Below are 27,308 nucleotides of genomic sequence, written 5' to 3'. Positions count from 1 at the left end.
ACGAAGGGAAGCTGGCCAGGAATACAAAGAAGGACAGTAAAAGCTTCTTTAGATATATGTTAAGGGAAACAGTGTTGGGGCCACAACTGTTTACCATATATATTAATAATTTGGAAGAGGGAATTAGGAGCAACACTAGCAAGTTTGCGGATGACACAAAGCTGGGTGGCAGTGTGAACTGTGAAGAGGATGTTAGGACGTTGCAGGGTGACCTGGACAGGTTGAGTGAGTGGGCAGATGTGTGGCAGATGCAGTATAATATGGATAAATGTGAGGTTATCCACTTTGGTGGCAAAAACAAGGGGGCAGATTATTATCTCAATGGGGTTAGGTTAGGTAAGGGGGAGGTACAGCGAGACCTGGGTGTCCTTGTACACCAGTCACCGAAAGTTGGCGTGCAGGTACAGCAGGCAGTGAAGAAAGCTAATGGAATGTTGGCCTTCATAACAAGAGGATTTCAGTATAGGAGTAGAGAGGTTCTTCTGCAATTGTATAGGGCTCTGGTAAGACCACATCTGGAGTATTGCGTGCAGTTTTAGTCTCCTAATTTGAGGAAGGACATCCTTGTGATTGAGGCAGTGCAGCGTTAGTTCACGAGATTGATCCCTAGGATGGCGGGACTGTCATATGAGGAAAGGTTGAAAAGACTAGGCTTGTATTCACTGTAGTTTAGAAGGATGAGGGGGATCTTATAGAAACAAATAAAATTATAAAAGGACTGGACAGGCTAGATGCAGGAAAAATGATCCCAATATTGGGCGAGTCCAGAACCAGGGGCTACAGTCTTAGAATAAAGGGGAGGCCATTTAAGACTGAGGTGAGAAAAAACCTTTTCACCCAGAGAGTTGTGAATTTGTGGAATTCCCTGCCACAGAGGGCAGTGGAGGCCAAATCGCTGGATGGATTTAAGAGAGAGTTAGATAGAGCTCTAGGGGCTAGTGGAATCAAGGGATATGGGGAGAAGGCAGGCACGGGTTATTGATAGGGGACGATCAGCCATGATCACAATGAATGGTGGTGCTGGCTCGAAGGGCTGAATGGCCTCCTCCTGCACCTATTTTCTATGTTTCTATGTAAGAGTGGGAACTCAGGGACAACTTTACAGAGTAAGAGTCCAGCGGACGCAGCTGTTGCCGCCGGAGCTCCGGAGCTCGCAGGTCACAGGCTGGTGCCTGTTTTCCGAAGCTCCCGCAGCAACAGCTGCGTCCGCTGGACTGGAGGGCGGCAGCTTCGACCACTGAGCTTGAACCGGCCCGTTCGCGGAGCTCGGTTGAGCCGCGGGACTGACTACCATCGCCCGGTGGGGTATCGCCTCGGCACAGAGGGAGAACGAGGAAGGAAGAGACAGTAACTTTAAGATTTTGCCTCCATCACAGTGAGGAGGTGCCTGGTGAACTCACTGGTGGATGTTAATTAGAGTTTATTGTGTGTTTTGTTGTTTATTATTATATGTATGGCTGCAGGCAACGACATTTCGTTCAGACCAAAAGGTCTGAATGACAAATAAAGGATCTAATCTAATCTAATCTAAAATCTTTCCCTTATTGATTCTGCAATTTACGGATCTTGAAAACCATCTTACATAAGCAACCATGAGTTTGATCTACACACTATTATTGCTAGATTGATTTGCACAGTTTCCATGTAGTTTAAGGCTCTCCATAATTGTTGTACCTGCCTTGTACCTTCCAGTTTCCTGATTTATTCTAGGACCTAAATGTCCTCTGCAGCAGCTGGAGCCAACTTCTACCAATGTTTTATTTTCAACATATAACACTCTTGATGGAACAATGGGTACTTTCTTACCAAATAATTCACTTTCCAAGTTCTAGTCCAAATCATCTGTAAGCCAGGATAGAAGTGGACATTAAGATTTAGCATTCCTTTTTTATCTGGAAAACATAATGTATATAGATTATTGGTTAAAGCTATACTTGTTGTATTGAGTCTTTTCAGTGGTGGTTTCACTTTATTGTCCACAGAAATTGGCTTCTGACCCTCGATGCAAAGGGATGCCGCTTTCCAGCTTCTTGCTAAAGCCGATGCAGAGAATCACACGTTATCCGCTTATTATTAAGAATGTAAGTGAAATTTTGCGATCATTACTTGCACTGCGTCATAAAATGGAGCATCACAAAAACTCAGACGAAGGCCATTGGCCCACGCAGGCTTTCTGTAGAATAATCTAGTAAGACCCATTCCTCCCTCTGTGCACTCACGATCATGCTGCCAAATTCAGCTCTAACTCCATCTACACTTTTGCTGATGACACCATTGTGGTGGGCCGGATCACAAACAATGACAAGACGAAGTTCAGGAAGGTGATAGAGAACTTAATAATGTGGTGTCAGATCAACAACAGTTCCCTCAATGTAAGCAAAACAATCGTGCCAGTTATTGATTTCAGGCAGTGTGGGTACGTGTTCCAATCAGCATCAATGGTGCTGAACTTGAAAAAGTTCCTTGGCATTAATATTATCATCGATCTGTCATGGACCAACCATATTGATGCAACAACCAATAAGGCACACCATTGCCCCTACTTCCTTAGATACTGAAGAAATGTGACATGTCACCAGCGACTCTTACAAACCTCTACAGATGCACCATAGAAAGCATAATGTTGGGTTGCATCACAGCTTGGTTTGGGAACAGTTCTGCCCAAGACCGCAATAAATTGCAGAGTTGTTGATGAAGTCCAGTTAATCACACGGACCAGATTCTCCACCATTGACTCGGTCTACACTGCACGCTGCCTCATAAAGCAGCCAACATAATCAAATACTTGGCTCACCCAGGTCACTCCTTCCCTCTGCTTCCATCAAGCAAAAGGTTCATAGCTTAAAGAGAGCACCACCAGACTGAGGAACAGTTTCTTCACCTTTGTTATCAAGCTTCTGAATGGTCCTTTCATAAGCTAGGGTACTGTCTAACTCACCTCTATCCCATTGCAGATATTGGACTTTGTGGAACAGTTGAGTTACAATGCTGAGAACTATATTCTGCACTCTGTATCTTCCCCTTTCCCCTACCTATTGATCTTGATTTGACATGATTGTATTTATGTATAGTATTATCTGATTGGATAGCATGCAAAACAAATAATTTCACTGTGCCTGTCCAGTGACAATAATAAACCTAAATCCATTATACTCCCAGTCCACTTTTCCCATCCAGTCCAATTTTTTTCTGCAATTGTTGAATGTCTGAATCCCATTCAGTTTAACAGAGCTCATACATTTCAAAGATTGTTCTATGGAAGATTTACATTATAATCATTAGTAAGCTGAATAATGGATTAACATATAAGGACATTGCACATTCATTTTGTTACAAATGAGGGTTATCTGGGCACATTCCCACTGCAGCATATTGAAACAGACTTCTTCCAAAACTTTCAGCAAAAAGTTACTTCTGAAAAAATAAATGTTTACACTTGTAAACACCCTGTGCTGTATGGGGGGCCTTGCTCTTTAACTTTTAACCAATAAAAGCTAAGGCCAAGGCACATTTAGAAAGATCAGTTTTTCCGTCACTGACAAACCTCAGTGCAGCCAAATAATGTTGAACATGCAAATTTTCATTCATTTTGCATTAAGAAAGTCATGCAAAACTTCCAAAATGCATGAATAGCTGCTGACTAATCTCATCTGTTTGTGGAAGTTGATGGTGGTCATCCTATGGAGACAGCAGTAAATTTTAATATTAAAATGTCTCTCTTCATGTGTAGTGATTCAGTTGTTGCTGATATAGATCCCAATGTTGCTGCAATTCTTAGCCTGTTTCTTTTTAATAACTAGAAATACCAGTTTTCCCAAACATTAAAACAGAAATAAAAACATATGAAAAACAAAAATTAGAAATCAAAGAAATTTAAATTTTGCCAGAGAGAATATTTGCCAATAAAGCAGTCCCTTACATAAGTTATTTATTGTGCACGAACAATTTAAATACACAACTATTTTTCAGACATATTGCAAGTACAATAATTATCTGTAGAACAAAGGATTTCTTTACACCTGGATTAATATATTCAGTGCAGACTATGATACTTACTACTTCTTATTGGTAATTTATTTGATAACAACTGCAGATTTTGGAAAACACTCCAGAGGTTCATGCAGACCATAGTCATTTAAAGTTGGCATTGGAGCGTGCGGAGGAGCTGTGTTCCCAAGTGAATGAAGGTGTACGTGAGAAGGAAAACTCCGATCGGCTGGAGTGGATTGAGTCACATGTTCAGTGTGATGGACTTGCAGAGGTGAGAATGCATCGGATGCTTTTGCGATCTGATTTGCAAACAAAGACAATTGGTTTAATTGTACAGTTTCCTTCATGGTAGCCAGTTAAAGATTGGCGATCATTTAACATTTTCTGCACTTGGAAGACATCTAAATTTTTTTCTCGCATTCCTTAGAAGAATGTGAATCCAAGTGAATCATATTATAAAGCATTCTACTTTGTTTTGCTTCAATGATCAGGAATAATTGTTTTTGTTTCCTTTTATAATATCCCAAAAACTATACATTCGATTTTCTTAGTTGAAGAAAATGCGAGTTAAGCTTTCATTGCCTTTCTCTCTATGTAGCTTAACTATGGCCACTATAACTGAGCTAGTCCCACTGGAAAGTGTAGAGTGTCAGCTGCATTTTCCAGATGGAAGAAAGGATAGGTTCACATTTTGGGTTCTGCGGAAGGATTTCAACTGAAATATTAGCCCATTTTTAGATGTCTACAATTTTATTTAACATTTTAAGATATCCTTAAATATTAGTTTGATAAACCATGATTCGTGAATGCATTATTCTTCGCTCCAGTGCTCTGGATTGATTTCTCTACAGCAAAAATATTAAAGACATATAAGAGTTACAAATGTATTTCAATATGAAATCTTCATCAGAACAGTTTTCGAGAAAATTACACCCAAGATACAATTTTTCACTTTCCTCATCCATCTCTGCTGCTTTCCATCTCTGCCATTTCTACCTTTATTATAAATGTTTTTAAATCCATTTGAACTGTCTAAAATTATTATTTCATTATTTAATCATAATCTGTCCTGGAAGCCTTGGAAACATTATAGAAACATAGAAACATAGAAAATAGGTGCAGGAGTAGGCCATTCGGCCCATCGAGCCTGCACCGCCATTCAATATGATCATGGCTGATCATCCAACTCAGTATCCTGTTCCTGCCTTCTCTCCATACCCCCTGATCCCTTTAGCCACAAGGGCCACATCTAACTCCCTCTTAAATATAGCCAATGAACTGGCCTCAACTACCTTCTGCGGCAGAGAATTCCAGAGATTCACCACTCTCTGTGTGAAAAAAGTTTTCCTCATCTCGGTCCTAAAAGATTTCCCCCTTATCCTTAAACTATGACCCCTTGTTCTGGACTTCCCCAACATCGGGAACAATCTTCCTGCATCTAGCCTGTCCAACCCCTTAAGAATTTTGTAAGTTTCTATAAGATCCCCCCTCAATCTTCTAAATTCTAGTGAGTACAAACCAAGTCTATCCAGTCTTTCTTCATAATGTTCTTATAAGAACATTGTGATATTTCACAATTTCAGTTTAAGTTCAGTTTGTGGGGAGGTTTTTGCATTTGTAATTGTGATCTCTCTGAAGGCAAACACGCCATCATTGTGATCAATAGGTGCAGGAGTAGGCCATTTGGCCCTTCGAGCCAGCACCGCCATTCAATGTGATCATGGCTCAATCAGTACCCTGTTCCTGCCTTCGCCCCATATCCCCTGACTCCTCTATCTTTAAGACATCTATCTAATTCTCTCTTGAAAGCCTCCAGAGAACCGGCCTCCACCGCCCTCTGAGGCAGAGAATTCCACACTCACAACTCTGTGTTAGAAAAGTGTTTCCCCCATCTCCGTTCTAAATGCCTTACCCCTTATTCTTAAACTGTGGCGCCTGGTTCTGGACCTCCCCAACATCGGGAACACGTTTCCTGCCTCTAGCGTGTCCAAACCCTTAACAATTTTATATGTTTCAATAAGATCTCCTCTCATCCTTCTAAATTCCAGAGTATACTAGCCCGGCTTTATCTTTAAACTGAGGCGTTAATTTAGATAAATGTACACTGGCCTCAAAAAATCAACAGCAATGTATTGTTCAATACTAAATATGGTCAATGGATATAACCTGTGAAATTAAATTAAAAGTCAAATTTAGCATTGCACTATATATTTTTTTAAATCACTGTGGCAGGGTATAATATTACATTTCAGCTGCATTTTATATATTAAAGTTGATATCAACAATTTGGGGCGAGTCTGTAGGTTGCACTTAACTGATGAGCTTAGCACAGATCTTAATGAGTGAGCAAAAACCTGGGCAATATTATGGAGGGAATTCCTCCAGAGATTCTGCACTAGATCTGCAGAGGTGGTAAAATCTTAACTTAGAAGTGTAGAAACAAGGAACTGCGGATGCTGGTTTATAAAAGAGGACACAAAGTGTTGAAGTGACTCAGCGGGTCAGGCAGCATTTGTGGAGAAGTAGGTGACATTTTGGATTGGAACCTTTCTTCAGACTGATTGTAAGGGGAGGGAAAGAAAGCTGATGAGAGGCCAGACAAAGCCTGTAAGGAAATAGATGTGGGGGATGTTTGATAGGCAGATGGTTGGAACAAAGGCCAGGGACTAAAACAGGTGAGGGACAAAATAATTAAAGAGTTGTGAATTGCAAAGCCAGATGAAGGAATGTGGGGGCAGGGGAGAAATAGGTATGAATCCAGGTGGGCACAGGGGAGAGAAAGGTGAGGGGAATGGGGGAAGGATGTAGAGTTTACCTAAAGTTGGGGAATTCAATGTGCATATCATTGGGTTGCAAGCTAAACAAGCAGAATATGAGGTGCTGTTCCTTCAGTTTGCATGTGGCCTCACCCTGGCAATGGAGGAGTCCCAGGACAGAAAGGTCAGTGTGGGAATGGGATGGTGAGCAACCAAGAGATCCAGTAGGTCTTGGCAGACTGATATCTAAAGACATGTCAGACTTAAACAGAAGTTCAACATCTGATTTCTAAAAGTCAGATCTCGAGAGTTAAATGGACTGCTACTTTCAGCCCATGACACCTCAATGGTCTTTATTTAGTCTGTAATTCCAACAGTGACATTTATTGGGAAGTGTCTGTAAACAACCCTGAATATCACATCTACTGTTTTGTTTTAGCCATGGTTTGTTGATTCATTATTTGTATGTATGCTCTCTTTTTAGCACATTACTTTCAACTCCATCACAAATTGCTTGGGACCACGGAAGCTGCTGCACAGTGGAAAACTTTACAAAACAAAGAGCAACAAAGAGTTATACGGCTTCCTTTTTAATGATTTCCTGCTGCTCACCTACATTGCAAAACAGTCATTTATTTCATCGGGGTCTGAGAAGCTGTTCAGCTCCAAATGTAACTCGCAGTTTAAAATGTACAAAACGGTAGGTAGGTCTGGTGCAAACCGAAGGTGACATAAAAGTGCACGGTTCAGATGTAGATGCAAATTAGAAAATAAACACATGCTTTTCTTCCCCTTGCCCTTCATCCTGCCTCTCCTTCCACCATCCTTTCCCCCACTCCACAATCTTCCATTTTCTCCCCAAAGCACTCTATCCTAAGCTGGCCATCGTTTAACAACAACAGTTTGCAATAGTCTTGCTTTTAACCTAGTTCAACCTTTCAACATCCCATAGCATCAATGCAGATGACCAAATGTTTGGTCAGTGTGGGAGATTTTGAGGAGAGTTGGAGAACAAGGTGGAGAATTGACATCTAAAGGCACAGCTACAAACAGTGGAGCAAATTATGTGGAATTTTTAATAAACATTGATTATAATGGTGGCATTTATTGAAAGGATCGATGTTTAGTCTGGCGATACAGTGTGGAAACAGGCCCTTTGGCCCTCTGCGTCCACACCGACCAACCATCGCCCATAAACTAGTTCTATCCTACATATTAGGGACAATTTACAGAGGCCAATTAACCTACAAACCTGCACGTCTTTGGAATGTGGGTGGAAATCGGAGCACCCAGAGAAAACCCACAGGGTCACAGGGAGAACATACAAACTCCATATATACAGCACCTGTAGTCAGGATCAAACCCGGGTCTCTGGTGCTATGAGGCAGCAGCTCTACCATTGCGCCACCATGCAGCCGATGAGTGCAATTGTAAATCTCCCAGGGAAGTAAATGAACGATTTAACAAAGGCCTGTTACATGGTGTTAATATGTGCCCCTTGTTTTATTTTACTGTTCCTATTCAAGTAAATCATTCTGAGGGATCTTGCGCATTTGGGTTCTGTAGAATGAGGGCTGACTCCATGAGGGAGACAGGATCCTCAAAACAGCTTTAGATTAAATTCTTAAGCTTCTTGAACAGGCACTGATCGTAAATGTGGGGCAGAACACGTGAATCAATGTCACATCAAGATCGTTCTTGAATGTTCAGCAGTCAGGATTAATAACTTCATGAGGCCTACAATGCGAGGATGATAACTCATATTCTTCATTCCTATCTGATTCCTTCAGCCTATTTTCTTAAATGAAGTTCTTGTGAAATTGCCGACTGACCCATCAAGTGATGATCCGGTCTTCCATATTTCGCACATTGACCGGGTGTACACACTCAGAGTGGAATCCTTAAATGAGAGGTGAGTGACCTGTCTGGCAAACATTGTGTCTTATATTGTTGTTCATGGATCTAAGCCAAACAGACTATCTAATTGACTACAGAGGTTTATAAAATCACTAGACTAAGTGGGACCCGTTAGGTCCCAGCATCACAAGGGAGGGCTGGTCCCCCAATGCAATATTCCACCTCTCCACCAATTCCAATATTGGTAGCCAGTGGGTGAGGGGGGGGGGGGCCTGTTGCGCTGGCAGCTCACTCACTCACTTCCATTTCAAGCAGGGTGCAAGGCCACCAAATTCAAATGCAGTTTCATACCATTTCAAGCAGGGTACAAGGCCACCAAATTCAAATGCAGTTTCATACCACTTCAAGCAGGGTGCAAGGCCACCAAATTCAAGTGCAGTTTCATACCATTTCAAGCAGGGTGCAAGGCCACTAAAGACAGCGAATCGTGACCTCTCCCTCCTCCCTTGCAGAGACTGAGCCACGCCCACACTTCTGGGTTTTTAGTCCCCCCCCCCCCCCACCAGAAGGGACGTGGCCTTCATGGGGTGATTGACAGGAGAGAGGATCTCAACATTTTGTAAACACTAATAACTCTTTTATTTTTCATCGATTGGAAAAATCCTCGGCACCTGATGAGTGGAGGGGGACTCTGAGTAAGATGGCCAAAAATCACAGCCGTACGTGGTAGTGGTTTTTCTAAAATCAATATAAAGTGCAAACAGGAAGTGGTCAAGATTAGACTTTTAATTATATAGAAGGCAAGGCTACTTTAATTAGGCAAGGCAACTTTAATTAGGCAACACAGCTTTAGCATTTCCAAACCAAAGGCAACACAGCTTTAGCATTTCCAAACCAAAACCAACACAGCTTTAGTACTTCCAAACTATATTTTCAAACCACATTAAGGGCACTGACAGGTCATTAAAACCACTCACAGTTTACTAGACATGTGCTCAGTGCTATTCACAGCTCAGACTGAGAGAGGTGACCCTCTCGCTCCCCCATCTTGCAGAGACCCATGGGGCACTCAACACTTCCGGTTTTATAGTCCCTCCCGAAGGGGCGTGGCCTTCAGGAGAGAGAATTTCAACATTTTTTGAAACACTAATAACGCTCTTATTTTTCATCGATGGGAACAACAACGATACAGAACAACAGGAAGTGGTCAAGATCAGACTTTTAGTAATATAGATGAGAGGCATAGTGAAGTAGGATAGTCATGATCTTTTCCCCCGGGTGGGGAAGACTACAAGGCACCAGTTTAAGGTGTGCAATGGTTTGGGGTGGGTGGGTGGGTGGGGGGGGGGGAATTGCAATTTAAGAGGAGACTTGATGGGGCAGGTTTTCTCACACACAGGATGGTGCATAAATACAATGAGCTGCCAGAGGGAGTAGTAGAGGTGGGCACAATTACAACATTTAAAAGATATTTGACCTGTACATTGATAGAAATAGTTTAAAGGAATATCGGGCAAATGTAGACAAATGGGACTAGCTCAGGAAGACACTCTGGTCAGCATGGACGAGTGGGCCAAAGGGCCTGTTTCCATACCATAGAACTCGTGACTTTATAGCAGTTGGAAACATCAATAGAAACTCAGATTATTTGAGCTGCCACTTGTTTAAGGAATCTCACAGGTCTAGTTTATGGTCTAGCAATGGTTTGAGGGTATTAGTCAACATTGGGCCTTACCTCCATTCTCTGGGAATCCTGGAGCACAGAAGAAATCTTTTAATTTTCAGCTTCCTTGTAGCTCCTTTAATTGCAACTGGAACATTGGAAGAGGTCCAAGCACAAACTACATTTACTATTATATTCCAGCAAGAACAATTGTATCTCAATTCAATCCAGCAGGATTTTAGGCCAAGCTCTGCACTTGCTCCTAATTATATATTTTATTCTATTGAAATATAATGAACAACGTTTAATTCAGTAACTCCTAATGAATGTGATGTAAGTTAGTTATTTATCATTCCCAGACGATAGGACCTGTTTTACCTCTGTCACACAGACAAGACAGTTTTCCCACCACAAAACAAAATCGGCTTTTGTGGTAGATTTTTCAAAATCAGATAGTAATTAAAATTTATCGTGATTTTTTTTAAAATCCCCAGTTAATCTCCCCTGTTGTAATTTGCTAGGGTTCATGTTTTATCCTGCCTTTCAGAGTCTCGAGAATCAGGGGTGTTTAATTTTCACATATACCAGGAAAAGAACAATGAAATTCATACTTGCTGCAGCTGTACAGGCCCATTAATGCAATCACGCAAGAAACTAATAATCAGTGATACTTGGTAATCAGACTATAATATGCAAAACCAAAGTCGTAGTGCAATCCGAAACAAAGTCCATTATAGATCGTTGCTGCGGGAGTGTTGTGGTTAGTATTATACAATGTGGTTACTGGGAGGAAGCTATCCGTGAACCTGGAGGTCACAGTTCTCGAGCTCCTGGACTTTCTTCCTGATGGTAATGAGGTTAGAATGTGGCTGGAGTGATATGGGTCTTTAATGATATTAGCTGCCTTTTTGAGGCAGCACCTCCTGTGGATCCCTTTGATAATGGTGGAAAGACATTAAAAATAATTAAAAGTCACTTAGAATTTAACTACTTGAACAGTCAATGCTGATTTTGGAACATTGAGTCACCTCGCTATCTTCCATGTTTTAATTTTTATGAAAGTAATTGATTCTTTTTTAACTGCTATTGTACCTCCTCCAACCTCATTTACTGTATCCGCTGTTCCAGGTTTGGACTCCTATATATCGGCGAGACCAAACACAGACTCGGCGATCGTTTCGCTGAACACCTCCACTCAGTCCGCCTAAACCTACCTGTTTACCCCGGTTGCTGAACACTTTAACTACCCCCATTCCCACACTGACCTTTCTGTCTTGGGCCTTGCGCATATTGGAGGAACAGCACCTCATATTTTGCTTGGGTAGCTTACACCCCAGCAGTATGAACATTGACTTCTCTAACTTTAAGTAGCCCTTGCTTTCCCTCTCCATCCCTCCTTCTTCCCATTTCTCCGACCAATTTAACTGTCTCCGACTACATTTTATATCTGGTGGCTTTGTTGTTACCTTCTCACAGCTAACAATAATCTATTCTACATGATCCTTTATCTCCAATCTCGATGTCCTATATTTACACCTTACACTTCTTCTCTATGTATCTCCCTCTCCCCGACATCAGTCTAAAGAAGGGTCTTGACCCGAAACATCACCCATTCCTTCTCTCCAGAGATGCTGCCCGTCCTGCTGAGCCCTGCTAAGGGCCTGTCCCACTTGGGCGTCATTCGTGCGTCATTTACGCGACAGGCTCGCGACTGTCGCGCGAAAATCGTCTAGCAGTACGACAGTCGCGCGCCAACTATGCGCGCTTTACACCCGGGTGGTAACGTGGTGTGGCGCTTTAATGACACGCAAATGGAGCGCCGATGGCGTACGGGCAGCGCTTACAGACGTTGACGTACGGTGACGCATAATAAGTTAGCATGGACAATGTTTGTGCGTAACCATGCGTCACCACGCGCTACACGAACGCCGTCAGTATGCCAACGTACGCCATCAGTACGTCACGCAGGTACCGTGCGAGGGTTTTGAGCATTCCAAAATCCTAGAGCGCCGCGCGTCACTGCATACACCACCACCCACACGTCACGATGCGCCAACCAATTTTTAGGATGTCGCGTAAATGACACGCAAATGTCGCCCAAGTGGGACAGGCCCTTTACTCCAGCAATTTGTGTCTATCTTCAGTTTAAACCAAAGATCTTATAGCGAAGCAAGATGGGTTACTCTCACGCAAACGTGTAGTACGCTCATGGGCGGATTCATGGGTGATTATATGACTCATTTTAGCAACCTGCCTCTGCCATCTTGTTCCGCCATCTTGCTCCGCCATCTTGCTTCCGGCCAAAGATTGGATCCGCAGCGGGGAGAGGAATTGTGGGGTCCGGGGCAGCGCGAGAGGGAGTGTGGGATCCGGGGCAGCGGGAGAGGGAGTGCGCGGCCCGGGGCAGCGGGAGAGGGAGTGTGGGGGGCCAGCAGGGGAGGGAGTGTGGGAGGGCATAGGAGAGGGGGGGAGACATTGTAGTGAGTGGGCAGGCGAGGGACATTGTAGTGCCGGGGGGGGGGGGGGGGGGGGGGGGGGATAAGGCCTAGTGTGTGTGTGAAGTTGCGGGGAGGTTTACAATGTTTCTTATTTACAATGTTTCTTGTGTTTACAATGTCCCTTGTCTAGTCTGAAATAAAGTTCATTATTGGATCAGAAGAAATATAATTGTGTGTGTGGTATATGATTATATACATTTATATAATTTTCATGTATGTGTGTTTATAAACATTTTATTCTTTAACAAGAATTAACAGAATTATGAACTAACAGAATTATGAATCTAACCCTATATCACACACAAAAAGTTCCCCCGCAATGTCAATTACCCTGCGAGTCGGGTCGGTTCCGGTTACTACAAAATCAACTCAAACACTGCTTGTGAACCATTTAAAAAGAAATGATTTAAAAAACATTAAAAAAGACAATTACCAGAGTCAAATTTTATTCTTGACAAGAAGAATGAACTGACAGATTTATGAATCTAACCCACACAAACTGTTGCCCCGCAACATTGATTACACTGCGAGTCGGGTCGGGTCAGGTAGGCTCAGGTTACTAAAATGGGTGGGGAAAATTGCCCAGGATCCCCTCCATAGCGTACTACACGTCAGCCCATTGTATTTAGCAGGAGTAGCCTATCTTGCTCCGCTATAAGATCTTTGGTTTAAACCACATCTGCAGTTCCTTCCTACACAAGTTCTCAATTTGTTGTGTAGCACTCCAGGGGACTAGGAAACTGTAACCTGATTCTTGCTCTTGCATGACCCAACCTGTTTTTTGGGGTTGCCATTCACTTGTGTTTTGTCTTTTTGTGGATTGTTGCCTTGGACTCGAGGACATTGTGTGCATGGAGACGGCCTAATTTAATTCCTTGCACTTCTCTAAGTGATGATGGATTGAAATAAAACAAAATTTGTGTTTTTATTTTTTGCTCTCTTGTTATTATGATTAATGGAACATGTAAATGAATAATAACTGAAAATGCATGTAGTCACTTTTATTATTTTATTAATCCTGGCTGGTTACATTCATGTATTGACTTGAATAAACATACCACATAGAGCACAGGAACAGGCCATTCGGCCACAATGTATGTGCTGAACTTGATGCCAAGTTTAACTAATCTCATCTACCCACACATGATCCATATTTTTCCATTCCCTGCATATCCATGTGCCCATCTAAAAGCCTCTTAAATAATAATATTGTATTGGCATCCACTGCCATCCCTCGCACCACCAACTTCTGCATGAAAAAATCTGCCCTGCACATTTTCTTTAAACTTTGCCCCTTTCACCTTAAAGCTGTGCTCTCTAGTCTTTGACATTTCCATTTAAGGAAAAATGTATCAACTCTGCGAGAAGATATTTGGATTTTGTCTATAGTGATAAGGTTTGTGTTGTATAGCTTTTGGTACCAAGGATTCTATTTAATTTTATACATAAGAAAAAACTATTTATCATTATCAAAGTGATTTTTTTTAATTCAACTGGGATTTGAATAGATTTATGTTGTTTGCTTACCATTAGCTGAAGGACCGGATTGGCTCAAGCCCTGTCTATTCATGCAGTACTGTAATGGTTATTTCCTCTGATTCCTTTCTACCTCAGAATTTGGTCTCCCTATATTCACCTATCAACCAATATTACCCAAGTAGATCAATTAATCGTGTGCTCTATGACTATATGCAAAGCAGTGTATATTTGCCAATATAACAAAAATAGTTTACTCTTTAAACTATTTTGTGAATGTGAACTACTTTGAGATATTTCCAAGAAGTTTGAAGGTGGATCCTTCTGGAACTTAATGTCAATTTTGTTTCTGAAATGGTAAAAAAAAAAACGTGGCTAATTATTGTGAATGCATGAATATGTTTGTCCAGTTTTCCCCCTTCTCCCCCGAGTTTTGATGAGTTGTCTTTCACTCCTTTGCAGAACTGCCTGGGTTCAAAAGATTAAAGCAACTTCTGAACAGTTTCTCGAGACGGAGAAAGGAAAACGTGAAAAAGCTTATCAAGGTATAAATAGTATGTGTTTATGTGTACATGTATAAAAACATACGAATAAACCACAAAGTGCTCGAGTAACTCAGGTCACGCAGTGTCAGAGACAGCTTGGATCCTCCTTCTAAAGAAAGGTTCCAACCCAAAACATCACCTATCCATGTCCTCCAGAGATGCTGCCTGACCCACTCTGGCACTTATTTGTTTTGTAAATCAGCATCTATAGTTCCTTGTTCTCAATTTAAAAAAAAAAGTTTTTTACTTCATTTAGTCTGCTTTCCCTTTCATATCTTTCTGTCATTAATTTCACTCCTCAAGTAAGAACACACCGTCCCAGAATGATGCCTGGACTAGGAGGTATTAGCTACAGGGAGCGGTTGGACAGACTTAGATTGTTTGCACTGGAACGCCAGAGGTTGCAGAAGACCTGATAGAAGGATATAAAATTATCAGAGGCATAGATAGGGTAGACAGTCAGAACCTTTTTTCCATGATGGAAAAATCAAATACAAAAAGATATAGCTGTATGGTAGGTAGACAAAAATGCTGGAGAAACTCAGTGGGTGAGGCAGCATCTATGGAGAGAAGGAATAATAGACGATGTTTCGGGTCGAGACCCTTCTTCAGATTGATGTCGGGGTGGGGGGGGGGGGAAAGGAAGAGGCAGAGACAGTAGGCTTGTGGGAGAGCTGGGAAGGGGAGGGGAAGGAGGGAGAAAGCGAGGACTATCTGAAATTGGAGAAGTCAATGTTCATACCGCTGGGGTGTAAACTACCCAAGCGAAATATGAGGTGCTGTTCCGCCAATTTGCACTGGGCCTCACTCTGGCAATGGAGGAGGCTCAGGACAGAAAGGCCAGGTTCGGAATGGGAGCGGGAGTTGAAGTGCTGAGCCACCAGGAGATCAGGTTGGTTAATGCGAACTGACTGGAGATGTTGGACGAAGCGATCGCCGAGCCTGTGCTTGGTCACACCGATGTAGAGACGTTGACACCTGGAACAGCAGATGCAGTAGATGAGGTTGGAGGAGGTGCAGGTGAACCTCTGCCTCACCTGGAAAGACGGCTTGGGTCCTTTGATGGAGTCGAGGGAGGAGGTAAAGCGACAAGTATAGCATTTCCTGCGGTTGCTAGAGAAAGTACCCGGGGAGGGTGTGGTTTGGGTGGGAAGGGACGAATTGATGAGGGAGTTACGGAGGGAACGATCTCTGCGGAAAGCAGAAAGGGGAGTAGATGGGAAGATGTGGCCAGTGGTGGGATCCCGTTGGAGGTGGCGAAAATGTCGGAGGATTACATGTTGTATGTGACGGCTGATGGGGTGGAAGGTGAGGACAAGTGGGATTCTGTCTTTGTTATGAGTAGGGGGATGGGTAGTGAGAGCGGAGCTGCGGGATATAGAGGAGACCCTGGTGAGAGCCTCATCTATAATAGAAGAGGGGAACCCCCGCTCATAGATACATAGAAAATAGGTGCAGGAGTAGGCCATTCGGCCCTTCGAGCCTGCACCGCCATTCAATATGATCATAGCTGATCATCCAACTCAGTATCCCGTACCTGCCTTCTCTCCATACCCCCTGATCCCTTTAGCCACAAGGGCCACATCTAACTCCCTCTTAAATATAGCCAATGAACTGGCCTCAACTACCCTCTGTGGCAGAGAGTTCCAGAGATTCACCACTCTGTGTGAAAAATGTTTTTCTCATCTCGGTCTTAAAGGATTTCCCCCTTATCCTTAGGCTGTGACCCCTTGTCCTGGACTTCCCCAACATCGGGAACAATCTTCTTGCATCTAGCCTGTCCAACCCCTTAAGAATTTTGTAAGTTTCTATAAGATCCCCTCTCAATCTCCTAAATTCTAGCGAGTATAAGCCGAGTCTATCCAGTCTTTCTTCATATGAAAGTCCTGACATCCTAGGAATCAGTCTGGTGAACCTTCTCTGCACTCCCTCTATGGCAATAATGTCCTTCCTCAGATTTGGAGACCAAAACTGTACGCAATACTCCAGGTGTGGTCTCACCAAGACCCTGTACAACTGCAGTAGAACCTCCCTGCTCCTATACTCAAATCCTTTTGCTATGAAAGCTAACATACCATTTGCTTTCTTCACTGCCTGCTGCACCTGCATGCCTACTTTCAATGACTGGTGTACCATGACACCCAGGTTTCGTTGCATCTCCCCTTTTCCTAATCAGCCACCATTTAGATGATAGTCTGCTTTCCAGTTTTTACCACCAATATGGATAACCTCACATTTACCCACATTATACTGCATATGCCAAACATTTGCCCACTCACCCAGCCTATATCCAAGTCACCTTGCAGTCTCCTAGCATCCCCCTCACAGCTAACACTGCCCCCCAGCTTAGTGTCATCTGCAAACTTGGAGATGTTGCCTTCAATTCCCTCATCCAGATCATTAATATATATTGTAAATAGCTGGGGTCCCAGCACTGAGCCTTGCGGTACCCCACTAGTCACTGCCTGCCATTGTGAAAAGGACCCGTTTACTCCTACTCTTTGCTTCCTGTTTGCCAGCCAGTTCTCTATCCACATCAATACTGAACCCCCAATACCGTGTGCTTTAAGTACCGTTCGCTAAAGAATGAGGACATCTACGATGCCCTGGTCTGGAATACCTCATCCTGGGTGCAGATGCAGCATAGATGGAGGAATTTGGAGTTGGGGATATAGTCCTTACAGGAAGCAGAGTGGGAAGAAGTGTAGTACAGGTTGCCATGGGAGTCAGTGGGTTTGTAGTAGATGTTGGTCAGTAGTCTTTATGTGAGAGGGCAAGGTTTATAGGAGATATATGGGGCAAGTTTCTTTACACCGAAGGTGGTGAGGGCCTGGAAAGGCTGTCGGGAGAGATGGTTGATACAGATACGATAGTGGCATTTAAAAGACTTTTGAATAGGCACTGGAATATCCAGGAATGGAGAAATATGGATTATATGCAGGTAAATAAGAGATGGTCACCATCATGTTCATCACAGACATTGTGGGTCGAAGACACCTGTCTTGCACTGTACTGTTCTATTTCAATTTTTAATAGCTTTTAAATTAAAAGTTTGTCGACAGCTTTCACGATTGGCAAAACTCTACCCCCTGCGTTGCCATCTGTCAAAGTGTGTTAAGGTGCTCCTAGATCGGGACTTCGCCATCTGAGGCCCAGTTACACTGAAACAGCTGTAAAGGGTTAGCAAGATCAGCCTTGCACGTCTGGATTGGATGAGTGTGAGCAAGTGGAGCAATGACTCCGGACAGAATGATCCAACCTGGTCAAATGCCTTGTGCTTCAATTTTCCTCCTTAGTGAGAGAGTTTGTATTAATTTGGATCACAGTCTGCTGCCTGGCTGGGATTAATTTCCATGTAGTGAATCACGAGACAGTGATTACTTTATAATCTGTAGGAATGAATAGCTGGACAGCAGATGGATATTCATCTTCATCCTATATAGGAAAGAACTGCAGATGCTGGTTTAAATCGAAGATAGACACAAAATGTTGGAGTAACTCAGTGGGACAGGCAGCATCGCTGGAGAGAAGGAATGGGTGACATTTTGGGTCGAAACGTCACCCATTCCTTCTCTCCAGAGATGCTGCCTGTCCCGCTGAGGTTCTCCAGCATTATGTGTTCATCTTTATCCTACCATCTCAGCTTTGTGTACAAGCCAAACACTTCTGACAAACCTTGTTATTTTTCACCTGCAGCGCGCTCACAGAAGACGAGTGGAATAGGACGACTTTTGGTGAGCATTATTGAGGCAACAGAACTGAAACCCTGCAGGGCAAATGGTAAATGATTGGAAAAATCAATAATTATTTGGGCTCAACTCAGATAGCATTTAAACTGCTTTCAGCTAATGAGGAAAATTATTTAAATTTATGAAGTTGTGTGTTTAAATTTAGTTTGTTTTTGATTTGAATCTTAGTCCATGATTCAGTGTGCTTATAATTTGCAATGTAATCAAATCTAATTTGTTAGGAACTTGCTCGGTGTCAATTGTGTTTAATTTGAGGCCGTGAAGAGCTTTTACCATTGAACTAGAAGCAGACGCATCATGTTAAAACTTGCGTGCCATATTAACTTACAACATAGAACCCTAGTCTGCCCATCGAGTCTATGCTGGCTTTCAGAGTATTTCCATTCCCCCACTAATTCACTCTCTCCCAACCTATTTTCCCCACATTCTCATCAACTTCCCCCTCCTGCATCACCCTCCTCCACTCTTTACCACTCACTCACACACATGCAAGGCAATTTATAGTGGCCGCTTTAACCAGCCAAAGTACATGTCTTTGCAATGTGGGAGGAGACTGGTGCCACAGGAAAATGTGTAAATTCCACACGAACAGCACTGGAGGTCAGGATCAATCCTCGGTCCTTGGTGCTGTGAGGCAGCAGTTCTACCAAAAGTGTTCCCCTTGTGATCAAAATGCATTAACACCCAAACCAGTGCAACTCCACTGGAAATGTGAAACTCAAGTGTAGAAGGATCTTTGTCCTCAGGCCACAAAAGCTAATGTTTTGCACTTCAAGTCACTGAGGGATAATTTCATTATTTTAATTGTTACTGTGTGGTAAAAACACTAGAATCATAGTACAATCAACTGCTCTATTGGAATTGTAACACGTACAAAAACTGGAAGAATTTTAATAACTACCTTTAGGAATAATGATCTTGGATGGGTTCCAAGATAGTGATATGGGCCAACAGATGGATGCAACATGGCCTATCACTAATTGTGTGCCATTGAACCATGTAACATCAGCGAGCAATTCTGTGTAGAAGAGGCAGATCACGGAAAGACCATGAAACATCGATGTAAATGACAACAGAGTTACTAAAAAAATAATAATTGCTTTGGCCCAAACAAAAAGTGATATTTTAAGAGTTTTAAAAGGTACATCACAAAAATTCAGCCTTATTCCTAATTTTCTTTCTGAAGCTTTCATGTCAAGTGGCAGGCTTTGTGCTTTTCCTAATCAGCTTTTCTCAGTAAATTTAACACGCAAGATTGTACACACATACACGCTACTGAAACAATGATCCAATAGAAAAGTTTTCCTATCAATAAAGGGAGACCTCTTGGTGAATCAGGGAATGTTCATTTTTTAAAGTATTGTGAATGTTTGATGAAGGTGCTCACTTAAAAGTTTTTGTCTGATTCATGTCACTACCAGGAAAGAGTAATCCTTACTGTGAAGTCACCATGGGATCCCAATGTTACACAACCAGAACTCTGTCAGACACACTGAACCCAAAGTGGAACTTTAACTGCCAGTTTTTTATCAAGGACCTTTACCAGGATGTATTGTGTATCACAGTCTTTGAAAGAGATCAGTTTTCACCTGATGGTAAGAGTTCAAGTAATAACCATTTATTTTTTTTCCTCAACTAAGATTGGTAGACCACATACCATGCAAGAAATGATGATAATAAATGGGTTGTCACTAGTCTTAGTGAACATAACTTTTAATGATTCAGTGATTACCCAGCAAAGATAAAAATATTCTGTCGAAATATTAGTTGTATAAGTAGAGTGAACATTGTAAAGAATATGTTTTTTCTGGTCCCTTGATAAGTACATTTAAATATGCCTCTTATGATGCAATGGTAAAAAGATATAATTGTTCACAAATTTTAAACGCAGGTTTGCACACATTTATGAACTTGCATTACCTAGTTTTCAAAACCACAACATTATGTGGTTTTTCATTATTTTTTTTTACCAATCCCAATTAATGAATAGGAAGGAACTGCAGATTCTGGTTTACACCAAAGATAGATACAAATGGTTGGAGAAACTCAGTGGGTCAGATTGACACAAAGCTGAGTTACTCCAGCTTTTTGTGTCTATCTTCCCAATAAATTAACATTTCCAGTCCACCGGTTAAAGACAGCAACATGGGTTATGAAGTTCTGGCACTCGTGTTAACAGAACCATGACATTAGGTATGATAAACTTAGATACAGTTTCAGTGAAGTAAAATATTGAGATTTAACAAGGTATTTTAGGGTCTTATGAAATTACTTATCTTTATTTTAAACCACTGCTACTGACTCTTTACTGATATGCATTAAATGTATGGACATCAGGAAACGTTCTTGACAAATTGTTACGCAACAATTTAGAAACTTCCACACAGCTCACAAAATAGATTCTGGATTTTAGCCACGCACACCAGGTTGGGACCCTTCAGATTCAGTATGAAGAATCAAAGCTGCCTGACCCGCTGAGATTTCCAGCTCTCTGTGTCTTTTCATGGTGGTGGATAGTCTGGTATCGCTAGTGGCTCTTGACTATTGTCAAGGAAATAGTCAGGATAGAATTAAGTGACTTCTTCACATCAACATTAATATATAATGTTTGGACAGATTTCCTTGGTCGGACAGAGGTTCCAGTGGCAACAATCAAAAAGGAGCAGGAAGGCAAAGGGCCAACTACAAAACGCCTTCTTCTGCATGAAGTGCCGACAGGGGAAGTATGGGTGCGTCTTGATCTTCAATTGTATGAACAGAAGACGTTGCTTTGAAGTTCACGCTTCAGAACTTTGTGAAATTTGAATGCTCAGTGAGTAAAATCGTTCAATGGATGACAAAATTGGAAATATTCCTTCCTGGAATTCCCGATAAAGTCTAACAAATGAAACCTCAACCAAAATACACTGTGATACTCAATATTCATAGCCAATTAGGTGCCAGTTTTGTTACTGCGATTGAAATTATTGGCTCTTTCGTTTTCCATTCTATGTCTGTTTTTTCCTCGTAGCAAAAATGTTTCACCAGAAATTAATTAGGAACCAGTTAATGTAAATTCCAGCAGATTGGGCAGAGAGGGAGACAGATTATTATCCTCTCGTTGTGGAGAATCATACTTCCTGCCGAGAACTGTTAAGGTTAACAACACAAACACTTTAACGTCTTTAAAAATGAAGAATATCCATTATTCAAATCATTAAGAAGCTATTCACCTATTCTAACTCGTGTAAAATTGACAGTATGCATCTTTTGAATTGTTTTGAAATCTCCTTTATAATTGCTGAAAATGTACATGTTGGAGATGGTGTTAAATGGAATTGAATTCCAGGCTAAAATTTGACTTAACTGTAACTATATTTTCAAGTGAATCACTGGAGTGAAAAAAAACGGCATAATTCATCAAGGTTTAGGATTGGCACACAGAACATTTGCTCAAGATATTTGCTGGAAACGTAAACTCTTTATGAGAGCTAAAAATCTGTGGCAGGGCCCAGCTACTGAATAGGATCAATAGGTTTTGTTGACTTTTTTTTGTCATATGCAATAAATTCAATCCCAGATGTACTTCCTGTATATGAGAAAAGCAGCACATTAAGAAGTCTTTACTCTGGCACTGGTTTAGACAAAAATGTCAGTATGTAATATAACATTTCTCATTGCGTTCAGGGGGCTTGTAGAAGTTAACAGATCTTTTCTGATTTTTTGTTTTCTTTTTTGTAGTCAATCATTCATTAATGTATTTCGTTATCTCTGGAAGCACACAAGCTATACCAATGATTTTGCTCCATTCAGTAGAACTTTAAACTAAATAATGAAAATATTTTCACATTTAGTGGTGTTACCTTGAAACCAGATTTTGTAAAGTAATATACTTTATTAGGTAAGACTAAATTTGATGACAAGTTTCTCAGGTGCCTGCTACTTTATTAAGATTTGTTTATATTTACATATTTAAGTTCCTAATTAAGTCTTTAAGATGTGTATTTCATATGTACTGTCCATCAATCAACTGGTGGGACATTACCAGAAAACATGTGCAGTTAAGTGAGAGAATTAGAAAGAAAGGGTGAGGCAGAAATAATTTTGTGGTTCCATTTTTTTCTTCTATATTTACTTGAAAAATCATATTGAGAGTCCGAGCTACAGCAAATTACCTTGATGTGGTAATGCTAAAACAACAATTAATGGAAATGCAAAAATTGAGACAAAAGTGTTGGAAATGTCTGGCACATTGAGAATGATTTGGAAAAGCAGATTTATAGTTTGTATGGTTGGAACTATTTAGTTCCACTCTCTCAGTTGCTGATTGACCAATTCCATTTTCATTTTCAGACAGAATTCCATTTGGCACATGACTGTATTCATGTGCCAAATGGAATAATTTACAATATCTTTCATACTGGAAATTAATATTGTGGTATCCCAAAAATCATTGAATTTCAATTGATTTTGTTCTTAATTTTTTTTACAAACATAAAGCAGCATTGGCGATAGTGGAGTACTGCTCTTTATGCACCTGCAGATAACCAGTAGCCTGTTTGATTGTTCATTATTCTTCATTCCTGCGTTACAAACTTGTCTTGAACTTGTTTTTACAATTTTGGGTGTCCTATTTGTATTTTATTTTATATTTAAAAAGCTATTAACTTTATAATGGTGCAGGTATTGTCCTTTGAGAAAGCATGCTAGCATTACTGTACTATGAATGTGGTGTTAGTCATACAAGAATATAACTAGTTTCATTCTCCAATTTACACCACTGTAAAATTCCTAATTGGTGTCCCTTAGCCTTGGAAGATTGTTTGGTGTAGGTAGGTTTAGTGGAAATGCGCGATATGGTGATTTGTGTGTGCAATAAGTCATACAATAATTCGAACCTGAGCATGCATTAACTGCTTCAGTTAATAATATGAGAAACCATTTGGCTCAAGGGATGTGGAGTTCCTATTTTACAATGCAAGGCACAATTCCAAATAAACTAAAAGTCCAAATAAGAAACACAACACTGATCGTTCTTGACATGTAAGGCTTATTCTATCTCTATCCAAATGAATTAGTGAGGCACATCATTTGTATTATGTTATGGTTATTAATACTGTTGATCAAACATAGCAGAGAAATGTCATCACTCTCAGCTTCAGTGGAAGTGAAAGCATCACCTCATTTGGTTTACAGAAGCAGCCATTGATGTACATATGAAGGTCAAATGAAATATTTATTTTCTATTTTTTTGGATCCCTAGTAAAAAATATCTCTATGAACATGGATAACTGAACCACTGAAATCCCTAGTGTTATTTTAGTATTACTGCTTTATTTTCAGTTCAGATTCCATTTAAGGTCAGTTAAGGAGAGGCAATTAAGGGAGGCCAGATGTGAAAGGTCAAAGCAATACATATTATTTAACAAGTGAATAATTAGCAGAACTTTAGATACAGTGTGTCATATGAAAAGTTTTCTGGTAAATCCAAGCTCAGATGTGTCTTAAATATCCATGAAGATATTTCCTTATCCATGATAATTTATGCAAAATTGGTAGAAGGAGCTTTTCTGCTTGTTTACCAAGTGAAGTTACACCAGGGGTTTGAGAATTTCCAATGATGTTTCACCCGAGTAATTACTGAGGCTTAACTAATATCCTTCATGCATTCTCCTTCCCATTCCTGTAAGTATTTTTGAGTCGTGCGATCTAGTTCAAAACATCACATTAACTCATGCAAATAATCAATTACTGTGGAGGAGGAGGTTAGGAAAGATGCCAGTTAACTAGGATATTTACATGCATTTCTAGCAGATTAGAAGTCTAAACGTGTTGCTTTTCACTCAATATCTTATCCCTCCTGATTCTTTATCTGTCACTTGCCAGAGATGTTGAACAACTAGTACTTTGTTACACACACTCAAATTACAGTTTGTGGTCAATCCTAATCGTTATATCCAGAGATTACCAGCCCGACAATGGGGGATGTTCCATTTTAAGCTCTGTCCTTTTTACCTCATTCTTTTGGCAACTTGTGTACTTTCATCTGGCTTCAACCTGCAATAATCACTCCATTGCTTTCTTTACAATTAAAAATCCTTTCTTAACAGTGAAACAATTCTTGCAGTTAATAATGGGAACCCATTACTATTATAACTCTTCCATATGATATCTGGATATCAGATATCCAGGCAGCGAGCATGTAATGCATTAAATGGCTGACCTAGGACTGAATGTTCAAATATTAGCTATTACTGACGAGTGTGTTTTCCCATTGAATATCACAAATTGGTTTATTCAATGGGAAGTCACTCGTCAGTAATAGCTGACTTGCAATATGTGAACGTTTTCCTATGAGCTGCGGTGATTTGGATGTTAGCTGATTACTATTTTAGCTGATGCCATTCAATCCGAGGATTAAAAGTAGTAGTTTAATAAAAAATGTTGAACTGTCGGACTTTGTAAATGCTATGATATACTGCTGATGTTTCCCTCCCTATACCCTTTCCAAAATTTTCTTGAGAGCAATCATTGTACAGTTGACCAAGCTGCTAAGATATTGGCATTGACTGTCAGAATTTGTCACAATGCTATGTCTTTAATTGTCATTGTTTTTATCACTGATCTTTAAGGTATAATGTATAAAAACTCAAAACAGCTGCAAGGTCTGCAGCGTAAATTAGTTTTCCTGAGAGCAAAAATGTATATTATAAATGAGGGAACAGGGAATGTCTATTTTGCCAAATATTTTTCCTACCTAAGAGCAATAGTTATAAGGGTTCTGAAAAACACACTGTAGGGGTATTAAACCTCTGATAATTCAGTCAAACCACTGCCAAACTGTTACTATTGTTGAAAACAGTTAAAGGGGATTGAAACTGGAAGTTATAGTTTAATATTTAAAGTCTTGGCATGTAAATTGTTGTTTGCTTTTTTGAATCATGTAAACTTTTTTTTAATTACTGTGATTTTATGCCACTGCCCTTCCTATGCAGTCTGCTGTAGAGAATCTCTTTGCACTACTGTGGTATCAGTTGCTTGATATTTTGTAGATTAAATATCTTTGTATAGTTTGCAATTTAATAAATCTTTGATGTCAATAAAATTGACGTTTAAATTAGTGACTGGTCTGAATTTTAATTACTGGAAATCATTGAAATAAAACATGTTCATCTTCAAATCAGAGGATGATCGGTCCAAGTACGACTCCAGGACTTAAACAACCAAAGTTGGTGTATGAGTGCAGAGTGTGTATGCTGTTGTTTCAAATAACGAATATTTATTTCATTTGTTCAGATGTACATTAAAGACTCCAGTGATTCCATGAGCAAATATCCATTCATCTTCCACCGACAACTTAAGGATTTAAAATGAGCAACAATTACTATTTAGGGCATGGAGATAATTTGAACTGTATGCTTCTTGCCAAGTGGTTTGAATTATGAAGGTGTCAGTTTGACAATCCATTTACTTTGACTTTACACTAAGTGACACTTCTTTGCTTTCGGGTAATGAAATAGTAATTTTGAAATGTCAAAAGGTGGTCAGATAGCAGAATCAAAAGAGTTTGTAGTAAATAAATTAGACAGGCTATCACACAATTAGGAAATATCTCGGTTTAGTTGCGCTATTTTTGTATGATACTAGACCAGGTGCGGACCCGTTGGGCCCTTTCCCCAAGGCAATATTCCACCACTGACCCATAGCCCCCAACTGTGCAGGCGCAGCTGCGGGTTCTGGTTGTGATGTGCCAGAAATCCCCGTGTGACGCGAATCATGGCAACCCTTCCCCAACTGCGCAGGCACGGCCAGCAAGTGGGAACGCGCCTGCGACGTTTTTAAAGATCAAAATGGCAATAACCTGTAAAATATAAGATCAATGTGAACACATCTCACTCTCCCTCTTCAGTCCCCTATTCCCCTTCTCCATTATACTCCCTCTCCCTACCCTCCACCAACCCTCCTCTACATCTTCCCCTCACCCTCTTCCTCCCTCTTTCCCTCCCCTCCTCCATTACCCCCCTTCCTACCCCTACCATCCATTCCCCCTCATTCCCCAGCACTCCCTCCCCTCCACCCTCCCTATTCTTTCACCTCTCCTCTCCCCCCCACTCCCTCCCTACCCTCAGTCACTCCCTCCCTCCCTCCATAACCCCCCTATCCCCTCCCTACCCCCTCCTCTCTCTCTCTCTATCCCTTTCACCTCCGCAACTGTCCTCTCCCTCTAGCCCCCACGCCATACCTCCCCCACTCCTCTCCCTCTATCCCCCCTCCTCCGCTTCTATCCCCCACTCTCCCTCCTCACCTCCCCCACTTTCCCCTCCCTCTTCCCCATACCCCCCCCACTCCTCTCCGTCTATCCTCCTGCTCCCCCACTCCCCACCTCCTCCTATCCATCCCCCACAATGAAAATCGCGATTTAAAAAAAAATGAAATTCTCAATGAGATTCATGTGAGACCATACCTGGAGTATTGCGTAGTTTTTGGTCTCCAAATCTGAGGAAGGACATTATTACCATAGAGGGAGTGCAGAGAAGGTTCACCAGACTTATTCCTGGAATGTCAGGACTTTCATATGAAGAAAGACTGGATAGACTCGGCTTGTACTCGCTAGAATTTAGAAGATTGAGGGGGGATCTTATAGAAACTTACAAAATTCTTAAGGGGTTGGACAGGCTAGATGCAGGAAGATTGTTCCCATTGCTGGGGAAGTCCAGGACAAGGGGTCACAGCTTAAGGATAGAAGGGAAATCCTTTAGGACCGTGATGAGGAAAACATTTTTCACACAGAGAGT

The 27,308-nt window shown here is 41.2% G+C and overlaps 1 protein-coding gene across 8 annotated transcripts in view; it reads left to right on the top strand.

Moving 5' to 3' along the window:
• Positions 1-25,633, top strand: part of LOC129697234 (intersectin-2-like) — a 160,445-nt gene extending 134,812 nt beyond the window's left edge. For 7 of the 8 annotated variants that reach the window (XM_055635583.1, XM_055635580.1, XM_055635581.1 and 4 more), the window contains 8 exons: positions 1,983-2,081; positions 4,094-4,261; positions 7,231-7,446; positions 8,537-8,658; positions 14,703-14,785; positions 18,482-18,565; positions 19,956-20,129; positions 21,151-25,633. In XM_055635583.1, coding sequence (XP_055491558.1) covers positions 1,983-2,081; positions 4,094-4,261; positions 7,231-7,446; positions 8,537-8,658; positions 14,703-14,785; positions 18,482-18,565; positions 19,956-20,129; positions 21,151-21,308 — 1,104 coding nt within the window. In that variant the 3' untranslated portion in view covers positions 21,309-25,633. The remainder of the gene's footprint in view (positions 1-1,982; positions 2,082-4,093; positions 4,262-7,230; positions 7,447-8,536; positions 8,659-14,702; positions 14,786-18,481; positions 18,566-19,955; positions 20,130-21,150) is intronic. The other variant, XR_008723475.1, reaches the window with a different exon arrangement.
• The last annotated feature ends 1,675 nt before the right edge of the window (positions 25,634-27,308 follow it).

The sequence above is a fragment of the Leucoraja erinacea genome, chromosome 5, assembly GCF_028641065.1.
Source record: "Leucoraja erinacea ecotype New England chromosome 5, Leri_hhj_1, whole genome shotgun sequence".
NCBI classification, from domain to species: Eukaryota; Metazoa; Chordata; class Chondrichthyes; order Rajiformes; family Rajidae; genus Leucoraja; species Leucoraja erinaceus.
This window is presented reverse-complemented; position numbering and strand designations above follow the sequence as displayed.